Source organism: Phoca vitulina, unplaced genomic scaffold (assembly GCF_004348235.1).
Source record: "Phoca vitulina isolate PV1807 unplaced genomic scaffold, GSC_HSeal_1.0 scaffold56, whole genome shotgun sequence".
Taxonomy (NCBI): Eukaryota; Metazoa; Chordata; class Mammalia; order Carnivora; family Phocidae; genus Phoca; species Phoca vitulina.
The window spans coordinates 5796891-5823536 of NW_022589759.1; the positions used below are offsets into that span (position 1 = coordinate 5796891).

Here is a 26646-nt window from a genome sequence, read left to right on the forward strand (position 1 = left end):
AGGAAGGAAGGAAGGAAGGAAGGAAGGAAGGAAGGAAGGAAGGAAGGAAGGAAAGAATATGCACCCTCAGTTTGGACAATGGTCTTGAATTTCTTCTGATCAATACTTTGTTAAGCACACTTTCCTCATTTGGAACCCGCAGTAGTGCCGTGATTCTGGGATTCCCACTGGAACTCACAAAAGGCCAGATGTCCTTCCAAGATTGTTAAGGACGAAAAAAAAAAGCCTCTAAAGGTCATCTGTTTTAATCAGAAGAATCAGAATTCTAGGTAAAGCGGGCTAACTAAATTGGTTTGACAGCCAACCTCAGCGGCAGAAGTAGGTTCCAGCATCTTCCTAGATTGGTTCATTTTCCAAGATCTGTGATTTTTAAATGAGAAGTAGGATCAAAGGTCAACTTTACCCCCTGGAGCACAAGCTAAGTATGTGCTGTAATCACATCACAGAGCAAACTTCAAAAGCTCACGGTGTAGTGACGGCAACCACCTGTCTATCTTCAAACCAGATGAATGGCTTTCTGATGCTATCAATCAGAGAAGAAGATGTATAAAGAGCAGCTGATCCTTATTTAACCAAGCTTTTCTCATCTTGTCATGAATAAAAAGCACATGCACAATCCTGTCCCAGGTGAGAAATAGAACCTGCTAGAAAATGCTAGAGAGTCTGTTTTTTTCCTGTAACTTTCCAGAGCCTGGAGGTGTCACACTGGTGACAGCCCAGAATGACAAACTAATAATGCTTTCCCAAAGCACAAGACTCCAGAAAAATAGAGATCCAACTCTACAATTTGATCCTCCCTTCCCAGAACCTGAGCCTTGCTCAGAACAACAATCTCCTTAGAAAGTGCTGTGACGGGCGCCTGGGTGGCTCAGTTGGTTAAGCGACTGCCTTCGGCTCAGGTCATGATCCTGGAGTCCCGGGATCGAGTCCCGCATCGGGCTCCCTGCTCGGCGGGGAGTCTGCTTCTCCCTCTGACCCTCCTCCCTCTCATGCTCTCTGTCTCTCATTCTCTCTCTCAAATAAATAAATAAAATCTTAAAAAAAAAAAAAAAAGAAAGTGCTGTGACGTTAGCATGTTCTTAGAACTTCGCTTTTATGACTGTGACTGGCAGAAGGAAGGCAGCAATGATAGGTTACCCTAGCAATATCCTGCTTTCAAAGCGCAAATTGGAACTTGTAGCCTTCAAGATGAAAGGACCCAAATTAGAGCTGGTCCTTCCTGAATTCTCAGTCATGTCTGATCTTCCCTCCAGGCCAAGATCACATTTCTAGCAGCCTGTTCAGTTGTCAATACCCATAACTAATCCTGAATCCTACAATCCAGGCCTCACACTGTCCCTGCTGGAAAATCACATGGCTTTGCTTCTCCTACTGAGGGCATGGCCATGGACAAAGAAAACCCACAGGATGGAATGCAGAGCTATTAGCCCCAGCTCTACTCCATACAATTACCTCTGTGGCTTTATTCCAGGGGCTTCCCCCCTCTGAGCCTCAGTCTCTATATCTGTAAAGTGGGAAAGCAACACCCTCCTGACTGAAGATGGAGACAATGAACAATAAACTCTTCTCTGCGCTTGGCACACAAAAGGAATTTAATGAATATACACCACCTCTCTCTCCCAGTAAAATTGCAACAATATAGAATCAGAAGACCAGGATTTGAATCCTGGTTCTGCCAATTATTCGCTAAGGAAGACAGGTCCCTGATGCTCAGTTTCCTTAACTGCAAAATGTCATCTGTGGCCCCCTGAAGGCTGAGTGACAATCAGTGAAGATGTATGTGAGCACGCCTCATAAACCCTGAACTCCTCGGCTGTGAACTGAAATGAATCACAGCAACTCTGACATTCAGAGGCTTGAATTAGATAATGTGTATATAAGTACCTCACAGAGTGCCTGACACATAGATGGTGCTCCTTAAATTTTAGTTATTTTAACTTAATGATTAGAGTGGCATTTAATTAAACAAAGATCACTGGAGCACAAAAAATGATTGTTCTTAGTCTTCCCACCAAAGCAAATTGAAGTTCTGTCCTTGGAGAGACTATGTCAAGCCGACAGTAACACCATGGGGCCCTCCTGCCAGCAGGGGTGTGGGTCTAATGGGAGGTGCTCTTTACAACTTCCCTCTTCCCCCAAAACTATGCAAAAGGTAGAGGCCAGCTGCGCAAGATAAAGCTTATTAACACAGAAAGACAAAAACCATTCTAGCCTGACAAACCACACCCCTCAGTTTCATCTTTTTTTTTCTGTTTATTTTTTTTTTTTAACTTTCTGACTTCATCTGCTTGCCGCCCTGCCCCACTGGGCCTCCAACCAGCCTGAACTAGTTCTCTCGCAGACTGGAGCCTTAGAGGGTGCCTCTACTGCCCGATGTGTGGATTGATTTTTACACTATGCAAAATCAATCCTGGGCATGCAATTTCTCTGGTGGCTCAGTCTCAGAGAGAACGTTTCCTTGGTAGGTTATAGGATCGCAAAGGGCAGGAGCGCACTGGCTGGGCGCTGATGTAGCTTGGCAGCAGCCGGAGCTAGAGAGATAGGGGGATTGGGGAAGAGAAATAACCAGAGAAATGAATTAAATTGAACCTCTTCATCCCAACAGTGGAACATTTTGGGGCTCAGCTAATCCTGAGCCAAAATAGCCAGGGTAGGGGTTGCACTCATAAAGGCTAAGTGGCTGGATTAATAAGGCTTTCAGGATTCCTCATGCCGAGTCTGCACTGTGCAGACTTCTGCAAGCATCAATTATAAAAGCATAAAGCTTTCTGGAATGAAGAAAGAGCACTGAGTTCACGGTGCTTGCTGGGGTCTGATGGATCTTCATCCGCCCCCCGAATCTTCCAAGTGCTTCACTACTTTCCTTCCCTAGCCAATCTCCCATGCCTCCAGAACTCCTCTAACTTTGCTTTAATGAGCAGCCTCTGTTTATTAACGCTTTGGTCAAAAAGAACAACAGAAATGTGTACCCCAATATGCCTCATTACAAAGTGCAGAAGGTTGGTTTCCAACTAAGAAAAAGTACATTTGGCATAGGATCTTGCAGAAAATCTATTTTCTCCTAAAGGAAGGGAGAGCTGACCTCTTGCTGTCGCGGGCAGTGCAATGTTGGGGCTACAGGTATAGTTTCTTGGGGCACATTCTTTAAGTGACTGAATCTCAGTTTCTTGATCTATAGCTTGGAGTTGTTCCCCAGGAAATGGCATTTATTGTGACCATTAAGGCATCAGGATCCCTGCCTGGTTTGGATTTTTAGTGTGCCGGACACGGTGTGAAGAATGTCACATGCTTTAGTTCATCCTCCTAAGGAGCCCATGAGATGGGGATTACTACTATCCTCCCCATTTTACAAATGAGGAGACTGAAGCAAACGGAGTTATGGGGTTTGCTAAGGTCACAGGGCAGTGGAGCTGAGAGTCAAGCCCAGGCAGTCTGGTGTCCTCGTTCTTAACCCACAATTTCTTTGCTTTTACTTTTTCCATTTCTCCTTCCACTCCCCTACCTTTCCCTTTGTTCTCTTACATCAGCCCTCTTTCCTATTTATGTATCTATTCCTTAGGCTTGCACCTGTTTTTGAGCCCCTACATGGTCTGACTGGTCATTTCATAGATTCCCCTCACAATGTCCTGGACCCTCAGCTCCCCCATGCAACTTTGATTACTTGAATGGCCCCCATAAAAAGAACTAGTGACCACACCTTCTTCTTGCAGAATATAGTGCTTTCTCCAGGTCCCTTCCTTCCTTACCTTCTAAGGTAACTGCAACTTTCCTCTCAAAATACCCTCTTTTCTACTTTGACTTTATAGTACCCTACATTTTCCTCCTTACATGGTTACCAATCCATCCACCCATCCATCATCCATCCATCCACCCATGCATCCACCCATCCATCATCCATCCATCCACCCATGCATCCACCCATCCATCATCCATCCATCCACCCATGCATCCACCCATCCATCGTCCATCCATCATTCATCCATCCATATATGCATACATACATACAGTTCACTTAATTATCTGAACTCAGATTCTTTGTGACCTTGGATAAGTGCCTTTATTTCTCTGATCTTCTCTTATCTCACTTGTAAAACAGAAATACTAGGAACATAACTTATAGGATTGTTGTTAGGTTTAGATGAGACAGTAGATGTAAATAAACCTGTCTCAAAGGGTGCTCAATATATGTTTGTTGTTCCATTGCTAATTTTCTTTTTTAGATGAAACTGCATTATGTTTTTGGGCTTCCAGCTCAGGCTCCTTCTCCCTCTGCCCCTCTCCCTGCTCCTTCTCTCTCTCTCGCTCTTTCTCTCAAATAAATAATTGTTAAAAAAAGACATTGCATTATGTTTTAATAGTGAGATATACTCAAAATGATTACCACACCATGCAATGCAACTGTAGACGGGGGAAATAATGTCAGAGTAATCCCTGTATCACTCAGAATCATTGTTAAAGCACTCTTAAAGTAAAATGTTGGGATCCTTTCTGGCATTTTTCCCTTTCTTCCCCATCATCCCATTAGCCACCAAACCCTAAAATTGGCCCTTTCCTCTCCACACTCCCTGTGACCTTTATTTGCTCACAAGCTGAACTTCTTACCTTGGGTCTTCCCCAATCCAATCCATCTTCCACACCACCCACAGGTTAATTTTTCTGAAATATCATTTTCCATTCCCTTCTTTGAAACCTCTGCTGGATCTCCACAACCTATTTTTTACAAGTTTTTTTTTTTCCTTCTTTCACTTTTTCATATTTACTGTATTTTTTCATTGTAAATGTAATACACCACATCAATGGAGATTTGTAAACTAGAGGGAGAGAAATCACTCACAAACCCATTACACAAACAAAACCACAGTTAGGATTTTGACAAATTTCCTCTCAGGTGTCACCTCCTTTCCCATATATAGAGGCTTTTTTTGCTTAGTAGGAATCCCACTCCACACAGAATCTCCTGTTCTGTATCATTTCTCACTTAGGCGATTTCTCCATGCCATTGCTGTTTTCATAATGCCCTCTCTTCAATGCCTGTGTAATATTCCATTGAGTCACTTAGCCAGTTGCCATTTCCTAGAATTTAGCTCATTTGTTGAGCACTTAGGAGAGCCAGACACATGGCAAACACTCAATACATGTTGACTATTATTACTATCCTCAATTCGGGCTATCACATATAATGCAGAGAAGTATTTCTGTGTATCATTTTTTATACCTAGCCCTGTTTCTTTAACTTCTCAGATGTAGATTCCTGGCCCAAAGGGCATCACCGTTTTTATGCCTTTGGATACTGACTATAGCCGATGCTGAGGACTTCCCACCTCCCAAGCCCATATCCCTCTGGCCTTTCCATTAAAAGGCTGGCCCCGTTTCCAGCTGAAAAACTCCACACCTCTTTGCTGATGGCTTTCTCTGGGACCAGTCAATACCCAGAAGTCCAGTAGGGCTCAAAATCAATGCCACCTGGAACAGCCCCAAAACAATGCCCACCTAGATTTGTGGCATAGAGTCTGGAGCTCCCATGTCCCTCAGGTGGGATAACTCTGACGTGTTTTGCACTGGCTCCCGAGGGTCCCCAGGAGAATTAAGGTCCAAACAGCCACAGTAGCAACTAGCTGAAGAGCAGACACTCCACATGGCTGCCCTCCCTTCGTTGCTTCATTTCCTCACCCCCTACAGTTTTCCCTGGAACACCTCCCAGGTGAATCAACTGCACTCAAATCCTTTAGAATCTGCTTTTGGGGGAACTCAGACTGAGACTATGACACTTACAGACAAATGGCTAACAACCATCATTTGCTAAATCCTGTCTATTCACCTCCTCAAAGAACCAACTGCCATTTCCCAAAGGCTTATCATTTGCTCAACCAAGATTTTCCAGGGTTGTCTTGAATTCCCATGCCAGCCCTATCAGGTAGGCATCATGGCCCTTACTTCATAGACCTGATAACTGAGGCACAGAGATGTTAAGCCACTTGCCCATGGCCACACAGACCTCCAGAGCTGAGGTCCAAATCAATTCCAGCTTCCCCCAAGGCCTGGGCTCCTAACCACCATGGGTTACTGCCTTGCAGCAGTAGTGAGATCCTTTGGCTAAAATAACACTGATACTATTAATAGCTGCCATCCCTGTAGCACTGATCCAATTTCACACTGTGTTCACATTTACTGTCACCCAGAACAGCCTCCTTGTTTCCCCCTGAATATGGTATGAGTACCTCTGCCTCAAATTGAACTCATGCTTCCCTCCAGCTTGTAACACTCCCCCTTCCTTCTCTATCCCTCCCCCTTTTGGCCTTGATCCCACACCATTTTCTCCTTACTCTGCATTTGTCTGCTACTGACATTCTGACTCTCCCTCTGACTCAGTTTCCTCATCGGTAGATGTGGACGATGGTCAGTCCCACCTAATAGGGTTGAATGAAAGCATGTAGCACAGCACATGCTTAATCGAAGGCAGTTAACAGATGCCATCTACACTATTAACTGGACCTACATAATCTCTCCTCCCACCACCTCCTAGACCTCAACTGACTCTTCCATTTCTTTGCCCCATATTTCACAGACTATGTCAGGTCAGGCAGCCCTAGTAAATTAAAAATCATGTTTAAGGAATCAGAAAAACATTATCCAAAGCTTGTAAACTGGCCATAATGATTGATGGAAATCCTTTGAATATCACTCAGGGACAAAGGTCACCAGTAGATGTCTAGGTGCATGTTCATAGTTCATCTTGTTGTTTGCTCTTGAAGGAAGTCCCCAGACTCAGTGAACTTACCAGTTACTTGTCGATTTTTGTCCTGTAGAAGCAAAAATAACTTGTCTAGTGGAACAGATAACCCCGAGATTTAGGCATGTTGCACATTAACTGTTTTTTTTTCCTAACTCAGCAATCTCATCCTAATATTTCTTTGTCAAATTGCTCAGAAATACCCTAGCTTCTTAAATGTCCTTTGAAACCATCATAGCATCTTATTGGTTTCCTCATAAATTAATGAATTAATGTTTATATTTACCAGAGAGTCATGGTTTTACCTTCTGAAAAATTATACATGGATAGTAACTTGCTACCAGTTTTCACAGAGCCAACTTTGGATTGTGGCTTCTAGAATGGGATGGGGTAGAGACAGTCATTCCTGTGTGCTGGGTGAGCATGAAGCTCTACACTTAGACCTGGTTCCCTCACACTCACACTACTGACATTTGGGTTGGGATAATTCTTTGTGGTGGGGGCTGTTCTGTGTACTGTAGGATGTTGAACAGCATCCCTGGCCTCTACCTACCAAATGCCAATAGCTCCTTCTCCCCCAGTTGTGACAAGCAAATATGTCTCTAGACATTACCATATGTCCCCTGGGAAGCACAATTGCCCCCATTTGAGAACCACCAGTTTAGACTGTATTTCACAAGTAAGAATCATGGGCAATATCAGAAAGATCAGCAAAGATTCATAATGGCACACAAAGAATTATTCTGGATGGGATTCAAAACCCAATGGCTATAGGGCACCTGGGTGACTCAGTTGTTAAGCATCTGCCTTCGGCTCAGGTCATGATCCCAGAGTCCTGGGATCGAGCCCCGCATCGGACTCCCTGCTCAGCTGGAAGCCTGCTTCTCCCTCTCCCCACTCCCCCTGCTTGTGTTCCCTCTCTCACTGTCTCTCTCTCTGTCAAATAAATAAATAAAATCTTAAAAAAAAAAAAAAAAAAAACCAATGGCTATAGACCTAGCTCTTCTCAAACACCCAGCAATGTCATTGTTTGTCATTCTCCCCTTGGATCTATAATCTCTACAAGTTCAGCAACTGCAGCCTCTGCATCTGTATGGATCACCTTAGAAACCTTAATTCAAAGAATAGAGCCTAGAATTTAGTAGGTGCCAATTGTGACCAGGGCTTAGTAGGTATCATATGTATACACAGAACATATAAATGTATTTATATGTATATGTTATATATGTGTGTATACATATATATGTGTATCTATTACATGGGTGTGCATGTACTATATATGTATACGTCTGTGTGTATATGTGTGGTACGTGTATGTGTATGCATTATATGTACATACATACACATACACATAAAATCAAAGGGGTGGCTGCTAAGTCAGATGAAAGTAGAATATGCCACCCTAAACCTGCCACTTTGTCATAAGGATTATTTTAAGCTGAAGGCAACTGAGAAGAAGGAGGTACAAGAAAACTTCACTACCCTCTTCCTATTTGCCTAAAAACAAGACCTGAATTCATAAAGGTGTCCCTCCTCCCCTCTACCAAGAAGGACAGATACTATTCCGTACAGACAACTTCAGATCCTTACCAATGGAGAAGGCACTGACTTAAACCTGCATAACAAATCTCATTTTTGTTTTCAACCCCATTACCCCTCACAACTGCTTCCCCACACCTTTCTCTCTTTTGTCTTTAGCCTAAGATGGTATTTAAACTGGAGCTCTAAGCCACTTTTGAGAGTTTCTCATTTTTTCCCTGGTTATCTACCATGTACACAGGAGGTATACATATTAATAAGCTGCTGGCTTTTCCCTTGTTAATCTTCCTTTTCCTTAAAGAGTCTCAGATAAAACCTAAGATGAGGTTTGCCTCCCCTACACAGACTTCCCAGATACTTCTTTCGTCATCACCCCAGGTCTTCCGGTCTGCCTGTGTAGACCACAGCTGTCACTGAAGGCATCCTGTGAACACAGCTCAGGGTCTCCCAGAAGTAAATACTTATGGCCATAATGGGATAGAGCAGAACCTTTGGCCTCCACTTCTGTATCTCTGTGGTCTGTACTCTGTCATCTCTACTTTCTTCAGGGGAGCATATTTCCTGCCCCAGACACATGTTTCCCTCCTTCACCCAGAACAACATCAGAAAGATCTCTCTTTCCCCACAGCCCACTGGAACAGCAGGTTTCAAACTGGAGGGAGCAACAGAACCCCCTAGAAGGCAGGTGTGTGAAGACAGCGATAGCTGGGTCCACCCCAGAAGCTCTGATTCAGTAGGTGTTGAGTGGATAATTGCCTTTCTAACAAGCTCCCAAGTGATGCTGACACTGCTGGTCCTGATGGTGAAGGCCCAAACTCTGAGACTCCGGAGTCCACAGCTTGTTCCCACATTTACCCTGTGCATCACTATCTCATGACATACTCTATGCAAGAGTTCCCTTACCCCTAGGAATTTAAGAAGAGCATTGGAAATGCAGCATGGGGCAGTCCCTCTTTGAAACTCAAATGCACAATAAAGTCTCAGAGACATTCAATTGTGAAAAACAAAACACAACCTGCTTCACTTCTGTGGGTAAGTCCAGGGTTTCCCAAAATATTAGCTGATGCAACCTGTTTTTTCCAGGACCCTTATTAACATCTCAAGGAACCAGTACCTCTTCAGAATACATTTTGCAAAACACATTGGAAAATCGTACACTCGTGTGGTTCTGTGTAATCACCTGTTGCTACCTGGGAAGGCTTTAAGAATCTAGGTGGCCCAGCACTCTCTGCCACCCCGAGGCCAGCCACCTGGGAAGCCAGATCTCAGCCAGAACACTTTCAATCCCAGCTCCTGTCCCAGCTCAAGTCACAGCTGCTCTTCCAGACTGGAGAGCCGGGAAGATATCTATAGTCCCTCTGCTTTGTCTTTATAAATCCTCACCCTCCAGTACCACAAACAGGCATCCTGGGCTGGATCCAGGGGCAAGCCCTGCTGCCCTTTCCTGTTGTACTGTGCTTGGCTAATGGCTTCATCACTCTGCATTTTAAACACGAAAGACAAATACAAACCATCAACACGAGAGTGAAGGCAGAGAGGAATAAATCTCATGTTTACAGAGTTTGGGAATCAAAAGATGTCTGGTGGGGGAGGCAGGTGCTGAAGGGGGAGTGTTTTTGGTGGGGGTGAGGGCCTCGATTTGGAGGTGCTGAGTGCCAAGTGTAAGAGCAAAGAGCTCCTTCCCCTGCCCTAGACCTCAGATATCTTTTCATTGCCAGGCCATGAAGTCTTCATCTGAACAGCCAAGGGGTGCCAAACATTCTTGTTAATTTGGATGAATCCTTTCAGCAATCTGGTATCAACTTGAGTACAATGACAATTAGCATATCAATTAGTTCTCTCCCCCTTGTCCTCTTCCCTCTCTCCCAGTTCCTGACCACTTATTCTTACTTTTAGAAGTCAGCCACACTAACACACCTTCTAACACACACTGAGACCCTATAGTCTCCGGGTCTTAGGGCCAGTACCCTACACCAGACCCACCGGGGCACAGAGGGGAATAATAACTGGTGAGAAAAGAAGGATCTTAATGCACTTTGTAAATCTGCAAAACAAAAGTGAAGAACCATTGCTTCATTTCTGATAAGCCGAGTTACCTCTAGCTCTGGTTGACTAGGGTTGATTTTAATTAATAAAATGTGTGAAAACCAGTATGCTTCAGGCCCAGAACTGCCTGCGTCACTTGCCAGCCCCAAGTTCCTCGGTATATGTCTGCCTCAGTTTTCTGATCTCTGAAAGGAGGTTGGATGATAGGGCCCTTTTGAGGAATAGTAGGGTTAATGTAAGTAAAGAGAGTAGAATGCCACTAGCACTTGGTGAGCACCTGTAGGAAAGCTCAGGGATGGCCACACAAGAGCCCTGAGGTTGGACTGCCTGAGTTTTGCTTGCTTTTCTATTGAATAACAGCACTATTGAGACAAAAGCCACATACTATAAGTTTCACCCTGTTAAAGTATACAATTCTGTGGTTTTTAGTATATTCACACACTTGTGCCACCATCATCACTGTCTCATTCCAGAGCATTTCCATCACTCCCAAAAAGAAATCCCATGCCCATTAGCAGTCCCTCCATTCCCTGCTCCTCCCACCTGGGGCCCTAGGCAACAAATACTCTACTTTCTGTCTCTATGGATTTGCTTGTTCTGGACAATTCTTTCCATTTCATGGAATCATACAGCATTGCCTTTGAAACTGCTCAAGTTCGAATCTCAGCGCCAGAGCTCAAAAGCTGTGTGACCTTTAATCCAGTTCTCCTGGAATTTCCCCATCTGTGAAATGGAATTAAAATCACAGTAGATACATGGTAGAGTCTTTAGGAGGATTAAAAGTGCTAATTAATACATCTAAAGCACTCACACAGGGCCTAGTTCATAGTAAGCACTACTTAAATGTTAATCTCCATTACTGCTACTACTATTATTACTTGTATGCTGTTCCCCTGCCCCAAAGCATGTGGCTGGTAGTGGGAACCCAAAGACGAACAGAGCACAGAGAACACAGCTCTTGCCCTCCCCGGTACACAGCCTGGTGGGGATCATATGATTAAGAAACCAGAATGAATACAGTAAAGTCTTATCACATGCACGTTTAACTAATGGAAATCTAGCTCTTCCACCAAAAAGAGAAGGGAAAAGAACAATTTAAATACTGCAATTAAATTCTGTAAAATTATATCTTGCCTATATCCTTTATTATGCACTGTACATTACGGCACGTATTATACATTGTTACATACTGACCACAGTACAGGGATGCATATGCAAAACCACACACACTGCAATTTAATGGGCAACTTAAGATATTTCAAGGTTAATGACAACTCTGTGTTTGCCTTAAACCTGGACTTTATAATCTAACCCCTGAGTAAAATGCAACTCTATTGTGTGTCAACAATAGTAACAATTCAGAATGATTCCAGACAAATGAAATCAAACCAACGAGCCCTTGGTTGAGGTGGGTTCCAGCGGGTTCCAGCCGGTCAACACCCATTTGCCAAGCAGGACTCCTGCCTTCCACATACTCACAGTCTCATAGTGAAAATAAACCATATAAGCATAATCACAAGAGGTTGTTGAGTAGCAGAATGGGGTTTAAGAAACAGATGGAAATAATCTATCACCCTACAAGCTGACAAGACAGGCAGATAGATATCAGAAGGACTGTGCTTTCCACAGAACTCACCACATGACACACATCATGTATCTGCCTGTTTGTTTTTTAATGTCTCTCCCCCCAACTAGTACAGAAGCTCACCAGGTTAGGGGCTTTGTGTACATTGCTTATATCTGTATTCCCAATGCTGAGAAGAGTGTTGAGCACTCAACGGGTGGTCAGTAAGATTTGTTGGTGAAGAACTGAATGAAGGTAACTGTTTAGACAACCTCCACTTTTCTCCCATCTTATGTCCCCCAAACACCCATACTCTGTTCCTCCAACCTCAACTTGCTTATTCCTTGTTTATAAGTAGTGGGAATATATCCATGTCAAAGATGATGCCCAACGGTAGCATTCCAGGGCTTTGGCATACTGGTACCATCTAGTGGGAAAGAGAGTATCTGCAGGTGGGTGCTAAACCAAACTCAGTGGGTTAAAAAAAAATAAAAAATAAAAAATAAATAACCCTTTCCTTTAACATAAGCTCTACTGAGAAAGTTTCCAGTAACATATGACGGAGGCAACTGGTATCTGTTATAAACTCATGCCCTACTCTGGGCATAGACTGCCAGCCCAAGCACCTGTCATGCCTCTCTATTATTCTGCTCAGGACTTTTCCAAAACCATGGTTGCTCCCCAGAGCCACAAAGGCTCATCAGGGAAGCACAGAGAAATTAATGGTGCCAGGGGTCACCCTCGATCAATGGAAGACGGGCATAGTGGATATACACCCCAGCCTCCTATCCAGCAAAGGGACTCTTCTGAAGCAAGTTTTACACAATTCTTCTGAGGGGCCCCAGCAGTAATGAGCCCCAGCTGCCCATGACAGTAACCAGCTCAACAACATGCTCTTTGTTGGCTTTCCTTCTTTCTTATTCCTCACTTCTGTGTCTTAGAATCATCTCTCAGATTAGCTCACTGCATCCAAGCCTATATCCCCATCACTGGAGGAATGCAACCTAAGATACAGTGTTCAACACCAATACACCTTTGGGTGGTGAGGAAGTCTTAAAAATTGTAGTCCAGATAATTACTACAAAAGCCAAATTATTATATATTTTAGTGGTTGTCTGAGAATTGTGTTCCTTAGTTAATCTTTACTTTGATCCAAGTTAACATGGAATAATCCCATGGTACTATCTTCCTAAAGAAGTATTACATCCTCATGGTAACAACAGGCCAAAGAAAATGTCTGGTTTCTCTCCCTGGCCTTGACCCTCTCCCAATTTGACCAACTGGTGAGGTGGCTAATGGTTTTGATCAGAAGTTGGCTAACTACAGCCCGAGGGCCAAATACAGCTCTGCCTGTTTTTCTAAATAAAGTTTTATTGGAACAGAGCCCAGCCCATTTGTTCACATTTTGTGTGTGGCTGCTTTTATGCTACATTGATAGTGTTCAGTAACTGCAAAAGAGACATATATTTATCCTACATATATTTATTCTTTACAGAAAAAAGATTACATACCTGTAGTTTAAATCTTTGGTTGCCATATTTTTAGATTCCCAAAAGCAAAATTTCAAGAAAAACAAAAAATAGAGAATGGACAAAGTTTTGCCAACAACACTTTACCACTCTATTTACCATGATAAATAGAAGACAAAAAAGATAGGCAGTTAGTTAATTAACTTTTTACAAACAATAGGACATTTCATCCCTAAAAAGTAGAAAGGTCATTGCACCAGAACAATGAACTTTCTACCCCAAGAGAGGGCTGTGGATAAACTCAGAACAACTGCTTATCCCATTTTAACTGTTTTACAGCACCATCACTATCCAAAATGATTGTATTTACTTATTTTTGCTGTTTGCTGTCTTTCTCCCCCATTAGAACATAGACTCCGTGAGGGCCGGCAAACTTGTCTTTCTTACTCATTGCTGCTCACCCAGTGTAAAGCATCATGCTTGAGATACAGTGGTTGATCAGTTAATATTTGTTAAATGAATGACCTAAAGGTGAAATGTACAGATTGGAGTGCACAGACCCAAACGTCCTGAGAGAGGCAGAAATGCAAGGCCGCCATGCGGACTGGTAAGGACTAGGTCCAAGGGGGGAATGTGTACATCCACCTGCACAGGGGCTCTGTGAGTGCTCCCTGTGCTGTTGCCAGTGTGTACGGCAGTGCCAGGCACATAACAGGCATTCAGCAAAGTTCATGGAATCAATGGTTAGCCTGCCTAAAGGCACTTAAACTGAATTAAAAAGGGGGGGAAAAAGAAAACTCTTTTGGTAAAACAGAACTACACTTGAGGTTAGATTCAGTTCCGTTGCAATGCCCGATAGATCGGTTTGTCTCAATATAGCCACAGGCTGTATATTTCTCATTTCCTATGGACTAGGGAAAACATTATTGTAGACAGTAGCACTCAGGATACACTGGAGCTCCTTGGCACTCCTGGGGAGGAATGCCATCCAGCCTTAGAGCTTCGCAGCAGGCAGGAAACTGCCAGCAAATTTACCTCTAGAGAATTTACCTGGGCTGGAAGCTGCGGAGGCGCCACACCCTAGCTGAGTCCTGTGTGGCTATTCCTAGTAAGGTGGCCATTCTTGCTGGGTGAAACAGTATGGGTGGGTTGTTTGCCCCTGTCAAAAACAAGGACTCAGTGACAACACAAATAACCCTGGGCTAACCCAGGTTGCAACCATTAAGCCAGACAGGAGACCCAGGTCCCAGGCCCACTTTTAGACACCAGGAATTCAAAAATGGGGTTACTACATGCAGCCATTTTGACTCCAGGAGAGCCAGAAAACAAAACAGTCAAAGGAGAAAATTCCTACATCATTTGAGGGGATGAGGAAGGAAGCTTTTATACATGAGTGAAATATGGAGGAAAATGCACATGCACAGGAATCAGAAATGCATGGGGGAGATGAACCATGAGAGAGATCGACTGAAAAACAAACTGAGGGTTCTAGAGGGGAGGGGGGTGGGAGGATGTGTTAGCCTGGTGATGGGTATTAAAGAGGGCACGTTCTGCATGGAGCACTGGGTGTTATACGCAAACAATGAATCATGGAACACTACATCAAAAACTAATGATGTAATGTATGGTGATTAACATAACATAATAATAAAAAAAATACAAAAAAAAAAAAAAAAAAAGAAATGCATGGGTTCAATCCCTGGTCCCAGTTCTCAGTGGCTGTGTGGCCTTAGGCAAATAACTCAACCGCTCTGAACTTCTTTCCATTGTATATAAAATGAGGGTAAGAATAGTTGTCCTAAGTGTTGCAATACAGATTTGACATAATATATGCAACTGGCACATAGCAATAAATTGTACAGTATATTTACTACAGGTATTTTGATATATTTTAAATAATAATCATAAGTGCTCATAGTACTAACATGTACACCCCCACACATGCTGCCCTGATAAAGCGTCTGGGGAAACAGCTGCTAAGAAGATACATCTAGAAGATAAGATCCCACCAGATCAAATGATTTTATGAGGCATGAAATCCCCAGGGGAAGTATCTTTGGGGAGCTACCAATATGGGAATTGGCAAATCCTTCCCCAGAGAGCAAACTTCATTTTTTTTTAATGTCTATGCATTTTAAATACACAAGCATTTTCTCCCCTCTGAGTTAGTTAGATGATCAAGGCCAAGGCCCCATGGTACCTGCAAGCTACAAGTTCCCTTGGAGCAGAGCGTGTGGAAGTTAATACAACCAACATTCCTTTAGCACCCAGCATCTGCCAATCATGGATGAAGTCACAAGCATATGCTTATTTAACTAAAACCCTGCTGGGCTGGTATAGGTGTTCTCTCTCCTTGTTCAGACACAGGAGGAAACAGAAGAGGAAACGCAGCATGCAAATGGCCAGGATTCAAACTCACTTCTTAAAACCTCAGAAGTCTCCGTAACTCTCCTAAGCAATCTGAGACATTTGCTCCTCTGAGTCCTGGGAGACCATAGGCCCGATTCACCTCCAGCACTTTCCCTATTCGGGACCAGGTATGTATTCATCTCTGAATTCCAAGCTAGCACCATTCTTGGCATTGGGTAGATTTTAGTAATTATGGGAAGAAAGAAGAAAAGATGGATAGAAGGGGTGCGGGGAGGATGGGAAAGGTGAAAGAATGGGAGGGAAGGCAAAGCAATCTCCCCTTCAATGCTGTGTTAGTCCCTGTGGTTTCCTATGGTAACAATTACCAAGTTCGTGTTATTTCAGCTATTTATTTTCTTGTTTCTTTTTTTAAAAAAGATTTTTATTTATTTATTTATTTGAGAGAGAGAGAGAGAGAGCATGAGGTGGGGTGGGCAGAGGGAGAGGGAGAAGCAGGTTCCCCGCTGAGCAGGGAGCCCAATGTGGGACTCCATCCCAGGGTCCTGGGATCATGACCTGAGCCAAAGGCGGACACTTGACTGACTGAGCCACCCAGATGCCCCACAAAATATATTTTCTTGTTTCTTAATGGCTGCCCCCTGGTAGATGGCAAGCCCCGTGAGAACATGTCCTATGTCCATCTTGTTTACCTATGAATTCCCTAAGTGCCTCAATAAAGGCAGACACCTGTGCATCCCCCCTTCTGAGGATAGAGTGCCACTGTGCCACTTTTTTTTTTAAGAGAAGCCAGTTGTTATACAAATACCAACATACCACTCCCTGGCACCCCGCTGAAGATTCTGCTACTCCACCTGGAAATGTAAGCGTCACCAAGGCCACATCCAACATGCTGAAATGAAGACTTGTTAACATTCGCAAAGTGATTGCTGAAAGTAGTAGATCATTATTTGCTTCATGTAAGAAATATTTCTAGTGCTGCTGATTGAATGTTCAAGAAACGATTAAAGGGCTTGGCAATGTTTCTCCCAAATATCTTTTGCACGAAAAGCCTCAGAGATTGGTTAATTATAGAGGCTACACATCAGCCTCTCTAGACAAGGGCATTTCAAAGCCCGCATAGTGCCCATCCCAGATGCGAGCACAGATTGGATCTGTGGGCATTAGTGTAACTGGGGCCTGGGACGCCTCTCCCGAGCAGCATTACTGCAGCCTGGCTAACACCCCCATGGAAACAACAGCCCTCAGACCCTGTTTATAATGTCAAACACCTGGGTTCCTTGTTTGGGCAATTGGCAGGAAGCTGCCAATTGAAAGAGTCAGAACTCAAGCCTTCTCCTTAACCGCTCCCTGGCCCTTGCTCTGCCATCTCCGAACCCAGCTACACAGCCCTGCCAGGTTCTGCCCTTAATGTCTCTTGAATGCTCTGAGGAGTGGTACATCTATTTCCCTCGCTTGCACTGCCACTCCCATGATCTCAGGCCTGGACTGGCTTCTCCCTTCCGCTCGTACCCAGCATCAATCCATCTGCTACACTACAGCCAGGGTGACCTTTTCAAAATGAAAATCTGACCTTGTCACACTACACCGTCCCCTTGTTACTTTCCATGGCTGCCCATTGCTCCAGGACAAACACCAACATCTGGGTGGTGGCTGCCAAAGCCCCAGGGGCTCTGGCCCTACTCAGCAGCTCCTGAGATCATCCTCTTTCGGCTATGCAGTATTTCTTCCTGCACAGAGACTTCCCCCAGGCTGTGCCTTCTGCCTGGAATGCGTTTCCCTGCCTACAGCTTCTGGTGTTCCCTTGTCTGTAAGCCTCACTACTCCTCCAGACGGTGGCTCAAGCATCAGGCTATGAAGGAAGCCTCTCAGGTCCTTCATCTGAACCTAATGCCTTCCTTATATTCATTCATTCATTCATTCATTCATTCATTCATGTTTGCTGAAGGCCAGCTGCACACCAGCACTGTTCTAGGCCCTGGAGATGCAGAAGCAAACTGATCAGACAGTAGCATGTGCTCTAGCGGAGCTTATATTTTAGTGGGGGAGAAAGACAGGCACAGATGAGCAAAACACACAGGACAACATGCCTCACACAACTGCATTTTCTTCCATCATAGCAGTTGCCTCTATTTTGAGTTATTTCTGAATTGACAGGGATCTCCCCTGCCAGGGGCTCTCTCAGGATCTTAACCCCGAGAGAGCAGAGACTGGGTCGGCCTCACTAGTAGCTGTAACCTGAGCACATAGTAGGTCCTCCGTGGACAACACAGATATTGACTGAGTCCACTTAGCCCCAGGTAAATCTCCCTGAAGTTAAGTTACTTGAGTGCTTGGGGTTTAGGAAGGACAGCCCCTAAGGACTGAATCCCTAACGCCTCCCTGCCCTTTGGGAAGATTTCCTGCAGCCCCTCTGGCTGTAATTCTGAGTCGGAGCAGGAGTCAGCAAACTTTTTTTGTAAAGGGTCAAATAGTAAATATTTTAGGCTTTATGGGCCATATGGTGTCAACCCTGTTGTTATAGCACAAACTCAGCCACAGACAGTTATATAAATAAGTGGGCATGGCTATGGTCCAATAAAACTATTTATAAAAACAGGCAGCAGGCAAGAATTGGCCCATAGGCCACAGTTTACAACCCCTGAGTTAGATGATCCCAGATGCCCAGCAGCTTATGGCAGTTGAAGGCAGAGGCTGTGTGGCCTGAGACAGCTCCGGGTTCTGCTGCCAGGGTCCAGCCACCTTCTGCAGGCCCTACATCAGTTGACAGGGAGATGACCACAGAAGCTCAAGCTTCGGGCACTTGCAGGCACCATCTCGTGCAGCACATGGAAAAGCAGTTCCCTGCCGCTACCAGAGGAAAGAGACTTTGGCCTGGAGGCCGCATAAGGCAGAGATGGAGGCTGCCACATTCCTTGCCGGGTCCCCAGGCTCCTCCATAGGCTGAGCTCATTTCCTGGCCCTGCCCAGGCATGTGGCAGGGCTGCCCTCAGCTGAGCAGCTGCTGCCCTCCACCCCAGCCCAGCCTACACTCAGCTGGGAGACACAGGGGCTTTGTGCTTCTATAACAGATTGGGTGACGCTGGGGCCTTTGAAATGAGACATGACATGTCAAAACGTGCCTATTGCTAATGCTAATTTTCAGGAATTTGACTTCTGTTGGCAAGTGACAGAGGAAAAACACTTTTTTTTTTTTTTTTGTATGTGTGTGTAATTATATTTACCCTGATCTTTGGAATCTGAGGCTATGGAAAACAAGTTATCGGAGGCCCACCTATTTGTAGGGGATGGATGGACAGATTAATCGAGGATTTATGGAGGCAGAGGACATTAATTCTAGCATTAACACTATGTGAAGACTACGTTGGGTGTTAACTGTTAAAAGCAGTTATAAGAACATTACACAAATTCCAGTAGGTGGTAGAGGTGACAATGTCCCGTGTATAAAAGTACTCTAGGCAACAAAGCTACGGAGCTAACATTACCCTGAAGTTATAAATACTCTGAAAGCTAACTCAGTGCTCCAAGAGTCCCCTGCAGGGCTGAGTACAAGAAGTTATTGTGAGGTTTTGATGATACTCACATTGCGGGTGAGCAACACTGTGGGAATGACAATGCTCAGACTGCCACCGTATTCCAAGGGTACTGATGCTCTTGGTATAACACTGGGCACAGTGCACTGGGGACTACCTATTATCCAGTACTCCCAGAGTCCCTTGACTGCAAGGTTTTGGGTGTACCAACACTCTGGTGTACCCACATCGGTTTTACTCAAAGCTGCAGTGTGTCATTTCTCTGGGTGTAACTATTACTCATGGAACAATGATCTGGGTGTCCCAGTGCTCTGGGTACCCCTATCACCCAATGGCGCTGACAGTAGTGATGTTCTCAGGATGGAGGTGTGGATCCCCTTCATCATGTTCTTCCAAAGCAAGTCTCAATCTAGTTCAATCATAGTGATCAGAAAGAGGTTTGTCCCTTCCTTTTCAAGTAGCCTATCACTAAAAACTTGACTATATCAATTTGATTAAGCCTCAAAATTTGTGAAAGGAGAAGTTCCCAACACAAATGGCTATGGGGCAAGTGGGTAAAGATAAGTGAGTACAACTGGCTGGACGAGTAGTGGGGACTGGTAGGGACTGTGGCAAATTACAGAGGCATGTCCTTTTTTTTTTTTTTTTTTTTTAAGATTTTATTTACTTATTTGACAGACAGCGAGGGAGGGAACACAAGCAGGCGGAGTGGGAGGGGGAGAAGCAGGCTTCCCGCCGAGCGGGGAGCCCGATGTGGGGCTCGATCCCAGGATCCCGGGATCATGACCTGAGCCGAAGGCAGATGCTTAACGACTGAGTCACCCAGGCACCCCAGAGGCATGTCCTTCTTAAAGGGGGCAGTAGTAACTCTGCTCTAGTGAAATGTGGCCAAGTGGGAACGAAGCTCTAGGACTGCCTGACCTTCTGACATTTTAAGAAATGCAAGAAACCTGGATTTTTTTTATTTTACAATTTCCCACTTTTCAAAACATTTGGTCAAACAAGATACATCCATGGGCTACATTTAGCCTGTGGCTGCTACTTTGCACCTTTTGCCCAGCAGCCAGAGTTATAGAATTGGGATGGATGAGCTTTAGCACCACCAAGCAGATATCTCAAGGTTCAACCTGCTAAGCCAAAGAGTGACCCATTCACTAACATGAGCCCTGGCTCAGTATGTGTTTCAAGTTTGAAATGTCATTTCTTTTCCTCCTTAGCCTGCCCTTAGCCGCTTCTCTCAGTAGAGAAAGAAATTGCTTTCTCCCCTAACCCTAGCATAAAGCCACTACTTACTGCCTAATGAAAGGGATCCTACAGTCCAGCCCATAATCATTTGCGCTGTCTGCTCAGGGAGGTGGAGTCAGGCCTGGGATCCCTAGGTAGCTACAGAGGAGACAGGCTGCAGGGGATTGTATTGGCAGCATCATTCAAGAGGGTCAGATTCTCTCAGGCACGTGGGCGTCTTGCCCACAGCTAAGTGGAAACAATGCCAAAACCACTGGTTACTTGATTTGATTCTGCCCAACTGATTATTGTAATTGGATGACAGACATATTTCCCTCTCCTTTTCAACTGATGCTGGAGGGTGTGCGAATCTGGCTCATGAGTCATTCTTCTGGGTAGTTACCTAATGGGGAAGATTATCTCCTTTCACAGGCGAGCTGTGCCTGCCTTTTGGCTGCCTAAAGAGTAAAACCAGGTCCAAACAAAATCAAATGCCAGGAAATTTCAGAACTTCCCCACATTTCGTATGGCATTGTCTACAAAGGTCTTTCAAACGTTCCCTGCTCTATTACTCAGAGGGGATACATAGTTGCAGAATAACACAGAAAAGAACCAACTACAATAGGGAATAAAGGAGGAAAGAAAAGAGAAAAGATACTCAGTGCAAAATGGCAGGACTTCTCACTGGGGAAACTTGTAGCAAATAATTGGGAATAAGGAGAATAGTTGGGTTTTGATGGAGCTACTACACTGAAGTTCTTTAAAATATATAAGCTGTAGATTCAGAATTTTGTAATGCTGTGAATGGAGCCCTCTTCTGGAGAAATTTTTCAACAGGTATTAAAATAAGATCAAAACACACAGAGATGGACATACACAGACACAAAGAAGTAGGAAATACTATGGCTATGTCGATGATGTGACTGTCACTGAACCCATAGTTTGTCATTTTCCTTCCCTTCCACCTAAGAGAAATTAACTGGACTCTCTGAACAACTGTCTTTTTGGAAGGAGGGAAAGAAAGAAGGATAGTCTCAAGAAACTAGATGCACTTTTACTTAAACAGTGAACCTCAAACTGAGATTCAGTGCACACATGCAAATGCTGGTACTTTATATGCTGCAGTTACTGGGTACATTGGTTTGCTGGGCAATTCCACTGTAACACATAGGAGATACTTCCAGAAGGAAATATATTTAATGGAAAACCCAAGGGCTAAAGATAGAAAAGGAGAGAAGGGAGGGAGGCAGAGCAGAAGAGATTAGCTAAGATGACTGTTGGGCTTTTAATATAGACTGTGGCATTACATAAACTCCAGATCACATATTCAGCCTTGCAGTTTATTAAATCTCTTTGGGGACTTGCTAAAAAAATTGTTCAGACATGTGAACTCTACCACTTTGATTCTTTTCACAACTTATGTCTCTGTTTCCCCAGTGCTTTTGAAATTTTACGGGCTGTCACATGTTGAAGCCATCCCAGGGCAGGGGGTGCTCTCTGCCACTCCCATAGTCTTTTCTCCTTATCAGAACAGTTCTGCAAATAAACACTTCCCTGAACATATAATAAACGATATTTCAGAAAACACTGATTCTCATTTAAAATCCTGAAAAATCAAGATTCTGACTCCAAAAAAGAACTCCCCATTTTAAATCAACATCTCAGGATTCTGTGGAACATTTTTGGTCACTCCCAAGTGACTGCTCCCCAAACCTAACCACTCCCTAAAATTCTAATTCTTGGGGGAATACTCATTCATTGTTAGAACTTTTGGCTAGTTGTAAGTGATACCCAAATGGGGGTGGGGGGTGGGAATCATACTTACAGTGTAATTTCTATGTCAGGGCTCCTTGATCTGTTCCACATTCATTATTTATCATAGCTAAATGCCAGAGGCCACTTCTGGAACCGCCCTTCCCAAAACACCCCAGGGGAGAAGAGAGGTGACTTTTCCTCGACTTTGCCAGCTTCCAGCCATTGTTGCCTAGAATTCTTCCCCCTTCCAAAATGTCTAAAACAGCAACCAGCCAATAACCGTACAGAGATTGATGGCTTCCAAAGCCGGACCCAGAGTATTACAACTGCAGTGGAAAAACACATACATGCTTGCCTGAACACCACTTAGGACCAAGTGACTAATGTGCTTTATTACATTGTTTTTCCCTTTCTTCTGTTTTCTCTCTGCCTTGAGAAAGTTTTGTTTTTGCTTGTTGACTCAAAGCCTCCAAGACTTTCCCCACTTTTCCCTATGGCACACAGAGCTGTGCACTTGAATCTCTTGCCGATTAAGTGAATTGCACCGAAATGATTTCTCTGCAAGGTGCTATTGCAACCAGGATATCAATTAGTGTCCTAATGTGGACATTTGCTCTGATTATGCACAACAATCTAAGAGAGAAATAAGCCTCAGAGAACAGGCAATTCAATTCCTGGTAAAACCTCTGCTTCCCCATGCTACGGAACTGAGGGAGCTGACAGCCTTCAGACCCACCTGTGCCATCTGGGCCCAGCGAGAGAAGACACACCAGTTGCTTTACGAAAGGTATCATGTGAGAAGCCCCTAGTGCACAGGGATTGCTGGGCGCTGCCATGTGGTCTGCCTTGCTCAAAGGGAGGAATAACTTTGGGCAAGCCCTGGAATCCTATCTGAGGTCCAAGCATGCTGAGAGAGAAAAGGACTATAAAGTCCTGGGGAAAGGCTGTGGGAAGTGCTCCCAGACACTAACGCTTCCCAGTGTGCCAGGCCTCACGGTAAATGCATTACCTAGGACATCCTGTTGAATGCAATTAATCTGCCTGGCAATCCCAGGAAGGTGATAAGATTATTTTACAGTGGGGAATCAGAAAGCTCAGAGATACTAAACAACTTGCCCAGGGTGGTACCACCAGCGTATGGCAGAGAGGATCTGTCTGAATCAGAGGCACATTCTGAACCACCCTTCAAAAGGGGGATATATATACATACATACAGCCTCAGGGACAGTCAGACTCCAGAAAGTCTGGAAAACTGGTTCACGGACAGGCACAGAATTTGTGGCAGGACTTAAGGTTGCAGGGACCCCCAAGAGAATCAGCCAGCAAAGCCCTGGTGTTAGAGGAGTGTAACTGCGCAGTCCTGAATGGGGGCTGTGTATCCAGGGAAGACAGAAATCCTAAGTGGGGGAGGGGCTCAACAGCCCGGCACCTTATCCTGCCCCCAGGCACTAACATCCACCCAGTAACCCCCACTTTACATCATTTCCATGGTCACAGCGCTCCTGGGACACTGGCCCATTTCCAAATTCTAACTCCAACATTGATCTAGCAGTGGCCTCCCTTAGAAGGCTGCAGTGTATCCCCACATCCCAGCCAGCCCTTGCCTGGGATCCTAGCTGCCTCACCAAGCCCCCCTCACCCAGGCACTCACACGTGTGCCTGTTCCCCCGGCACTCAGGAGTCCTGGCCAGGAACTCAACACCCATTCCTAGCACCCAAAGGCACTCCCTGTCTCCTTCGCTCCTCTCTGGCCCTGCCTTGATCTTACCCACCCACTTGTAAGCTGCCACCTCATCCGGAGTCCCATAGGCTTCACGGGAGGCCTTGGGGGACTGGGTCGCAGCGCCCTCAGAACCTACAGGCCCCAGAGCTGGGCTGGGCGTGCCCCTCGGCTGCCAGCACCTCTGGTCTGGCCTCCTCGGAGTACTGCTTTCCTGCACACAAACTTCCCGAGATCTTCGAGATACAGAGGTGGTTGCCCAAGAACCAAGTCTCCATCGCACCCCACCCCCCACCCTCTCCGGGGTCACCGGCCCTTCCCTTGTGCCTCAGCGCTCTGAGGGTTAACAGGCAGCTGCAGCCCTGGTGGGCACGGCTTGAACTTTTCTCTGAGCTCCGCGCCCGCCCGGGGAAGACAGCAGAGGCGGCAGGGGCTCAGAGCCGGAGCTCCAGCTGGCTGGACAAAGGGGGCGCGGGGGGCTGGGGGCTGGGGCCTGCGTCCTGGCGGGGAGGGGTGACGGGGGTGGGGGGAGACGCGCTCCCATCCAGAGGTCGGGAAGGAAAAGAACCCCGATGCGGGCGCGGCCAGAGCCGGCGCCTTTGAGCGACAGCAGCAGCCGGGCTGCAGCGCTAGGCTGGCGTGAGGCGCCTTCCCGAGCGCCGCGGGGCTGGGCGAGGGGGCCCGGGCGCCCCGGGAAGTCGGCAATGCCAGGCCGGCCTCTCCAGCCCGGCAGCCAGCAATCCGGACCGGAGCCGCGCTTCCCCGCTCGGCGCTGCGCTGGGGGAAACCACGACTCCTTGGAGTCGCCTCCAACTGAGTCCTTCTCCAATGCATGAGCCTCAGGAGGAGACGAATTAAAGTTACCCCACTTGATGTAGGCGAGAATGTCGCCCCTGCTTGCAAAAAAAAAAAAAAAAAGGACTCGGGAGCTCTCGCCTCCTCCCACAAACGTACACACACACACACACACACACACACACGAAACCCGGAGTGAGAAACCAGGGCCCCCCTAGGATCTCCTGGGCTGTGAATGACCTCCCTTCGAGCCCCAGGCTTTTTTCGCCGCCGCGCCCCAGAGTCTCCCGACCCCCGAAAGCCCCCTCGCCCTGCCCGCGCCAGGCGATCCGAATGCAGAAACGGGGCGCGGGGTGCACCCCACAGCCCCTCTTCCCTACCTGGGACAGGAGAACGCACAGAAGGAGCGGAGTTCTCGGCTGCATTTTGCCCGACTAGAAGCGCCCGGCGGCGTTTTCATTCATGGACTTGGCTGCACTGAGCATATTTTCCGTGGGAGCCAGGCTTTGAGGAGAGGCTCTGCCTCACCAGCCAGCCAACTTCCCAAATAGATCAGCGGCAGCATCACGAAAGCATTGGGTAGAGGCTGATGACCAGGACCAATGGCTTTACAAGACGGATTCCTTCATAAAGCTCCCTCGTTTTGCATGGCAGATACAGGGCGAGCACCTCGCACAGAGCAAGCCCCTCGGAGGCGGCAGCCCGTTTGCTTTTTTGGACTGTTGGGGCCCAGCCACACAAATCACACTGGGCAACGCCAGCCGATTCCACTTTTGCAGAGAATGGAATTGCACCGGGGACTGGCAAACACTTCCAGCCCAGTGCAAAAAGATTCTCTTTATTAAAATGTTAATAAGATCCACTCTAATTCCAATCAATCAAATAAAATGACCCCAGCAGTTCCAACCCTTTCCACGCCTGGTAAGACTTAGTGGTGGATTTTTTTCTTTTTCTTTCTTTCTTTCTTTCTCCTCCTAATGTGGCCCAAGTCATGATGGTGTTTAGTGTTTCCTAGCCATCTCACAAATCACAAAGACGACAGATCAATTCTCGCTTGCAGAAAAAAAATCCATCAAGGGGTAATAGATTTTATTAACTGCTCAGGTGAGAGTCTGACTGGCCACCTATTCCACAAATGTGCATCTGGCACCAAATTTGAAGCCATGATTTAAGGAAACTTTTTTTTTTCTATATGGATGTGATTTTTCAGAAGCTCCTACGAATCTCCAGGGACTGAGAATAGTCATAGTTGCTGCTCAAGAGGTTTTATAAGTGGCGGTGCTATAGGAATAGGATAAGAGGGATATATAGGTCTACCTTTCCCAGTAAGAACCTAAGAATATGCAGTAAAGATCTCACTTTGTCATTTCCACGCAGCCGCCTTCTAAAAAGGATTTAAGGTATTTTAAAATAAAAGACATTTGTGCAGTAGAATTGATGCAGCCAAAATAAAAAATAATCTAGGCTGGGAGAAAAAATTCAGAAAACTGAAATGCTAAACCAAAACTCTAGTATCTTTGCTCTGATTTGGATCTGAGCTTCCTGGTGGCCAAAGCAATAAGAGAAACATGTAAATTATGTAGTTCTTATTATAGAAAAATGTACACGAATTTCTACTGATGAAATTTACCCCTGGAGCTGAATACTAGAATACATGTATTACATGACATCTAATATAGCAGGACACTGAGCAATGGACTATGCTGAGATCCAGTGGATTGGGCTGTATTCCCAGCATCTGGCACAGGGCCTAGAACATGGAGACAGTCAACAGTGTGTGTTAAATAGATGTCTAGACCTAATCAAAGTGGCAGAGGGTGGGTAGCATAGAGTCTGGAGCCACATTGCCTAAGCTTAACCCCCAGCTCTGTCTCAGACAAGTAAATTACTCAGACTCTCTGTGC

At 45.4% G+C, this 26646-nt stretch overlaps 1 protein-coding gene across 1 annotated transcript in view; it reads right to left on the reverse strand.

Moving 5' to 3' along the window:
- Positions 1-25508, reverse strand: part of CDH13 (cadherin 13) — a 993622-nt gene extending 968114 nt beyond the window's left edge. The window contains exon 1 of the mRNA XM_032389728.1: positions 25123-25508. Within this exon, the coding sequence (XP_032245619.1) occupies positions 25123-25167 (45 nt within the window). The 5' untranslated portion in view covers positions 25168-25508. The remainder of the gene's footprint in view (positions 1-25122) is intronic.
- Positions 25509-26646: the final 1138 nt, after the last annotated feature.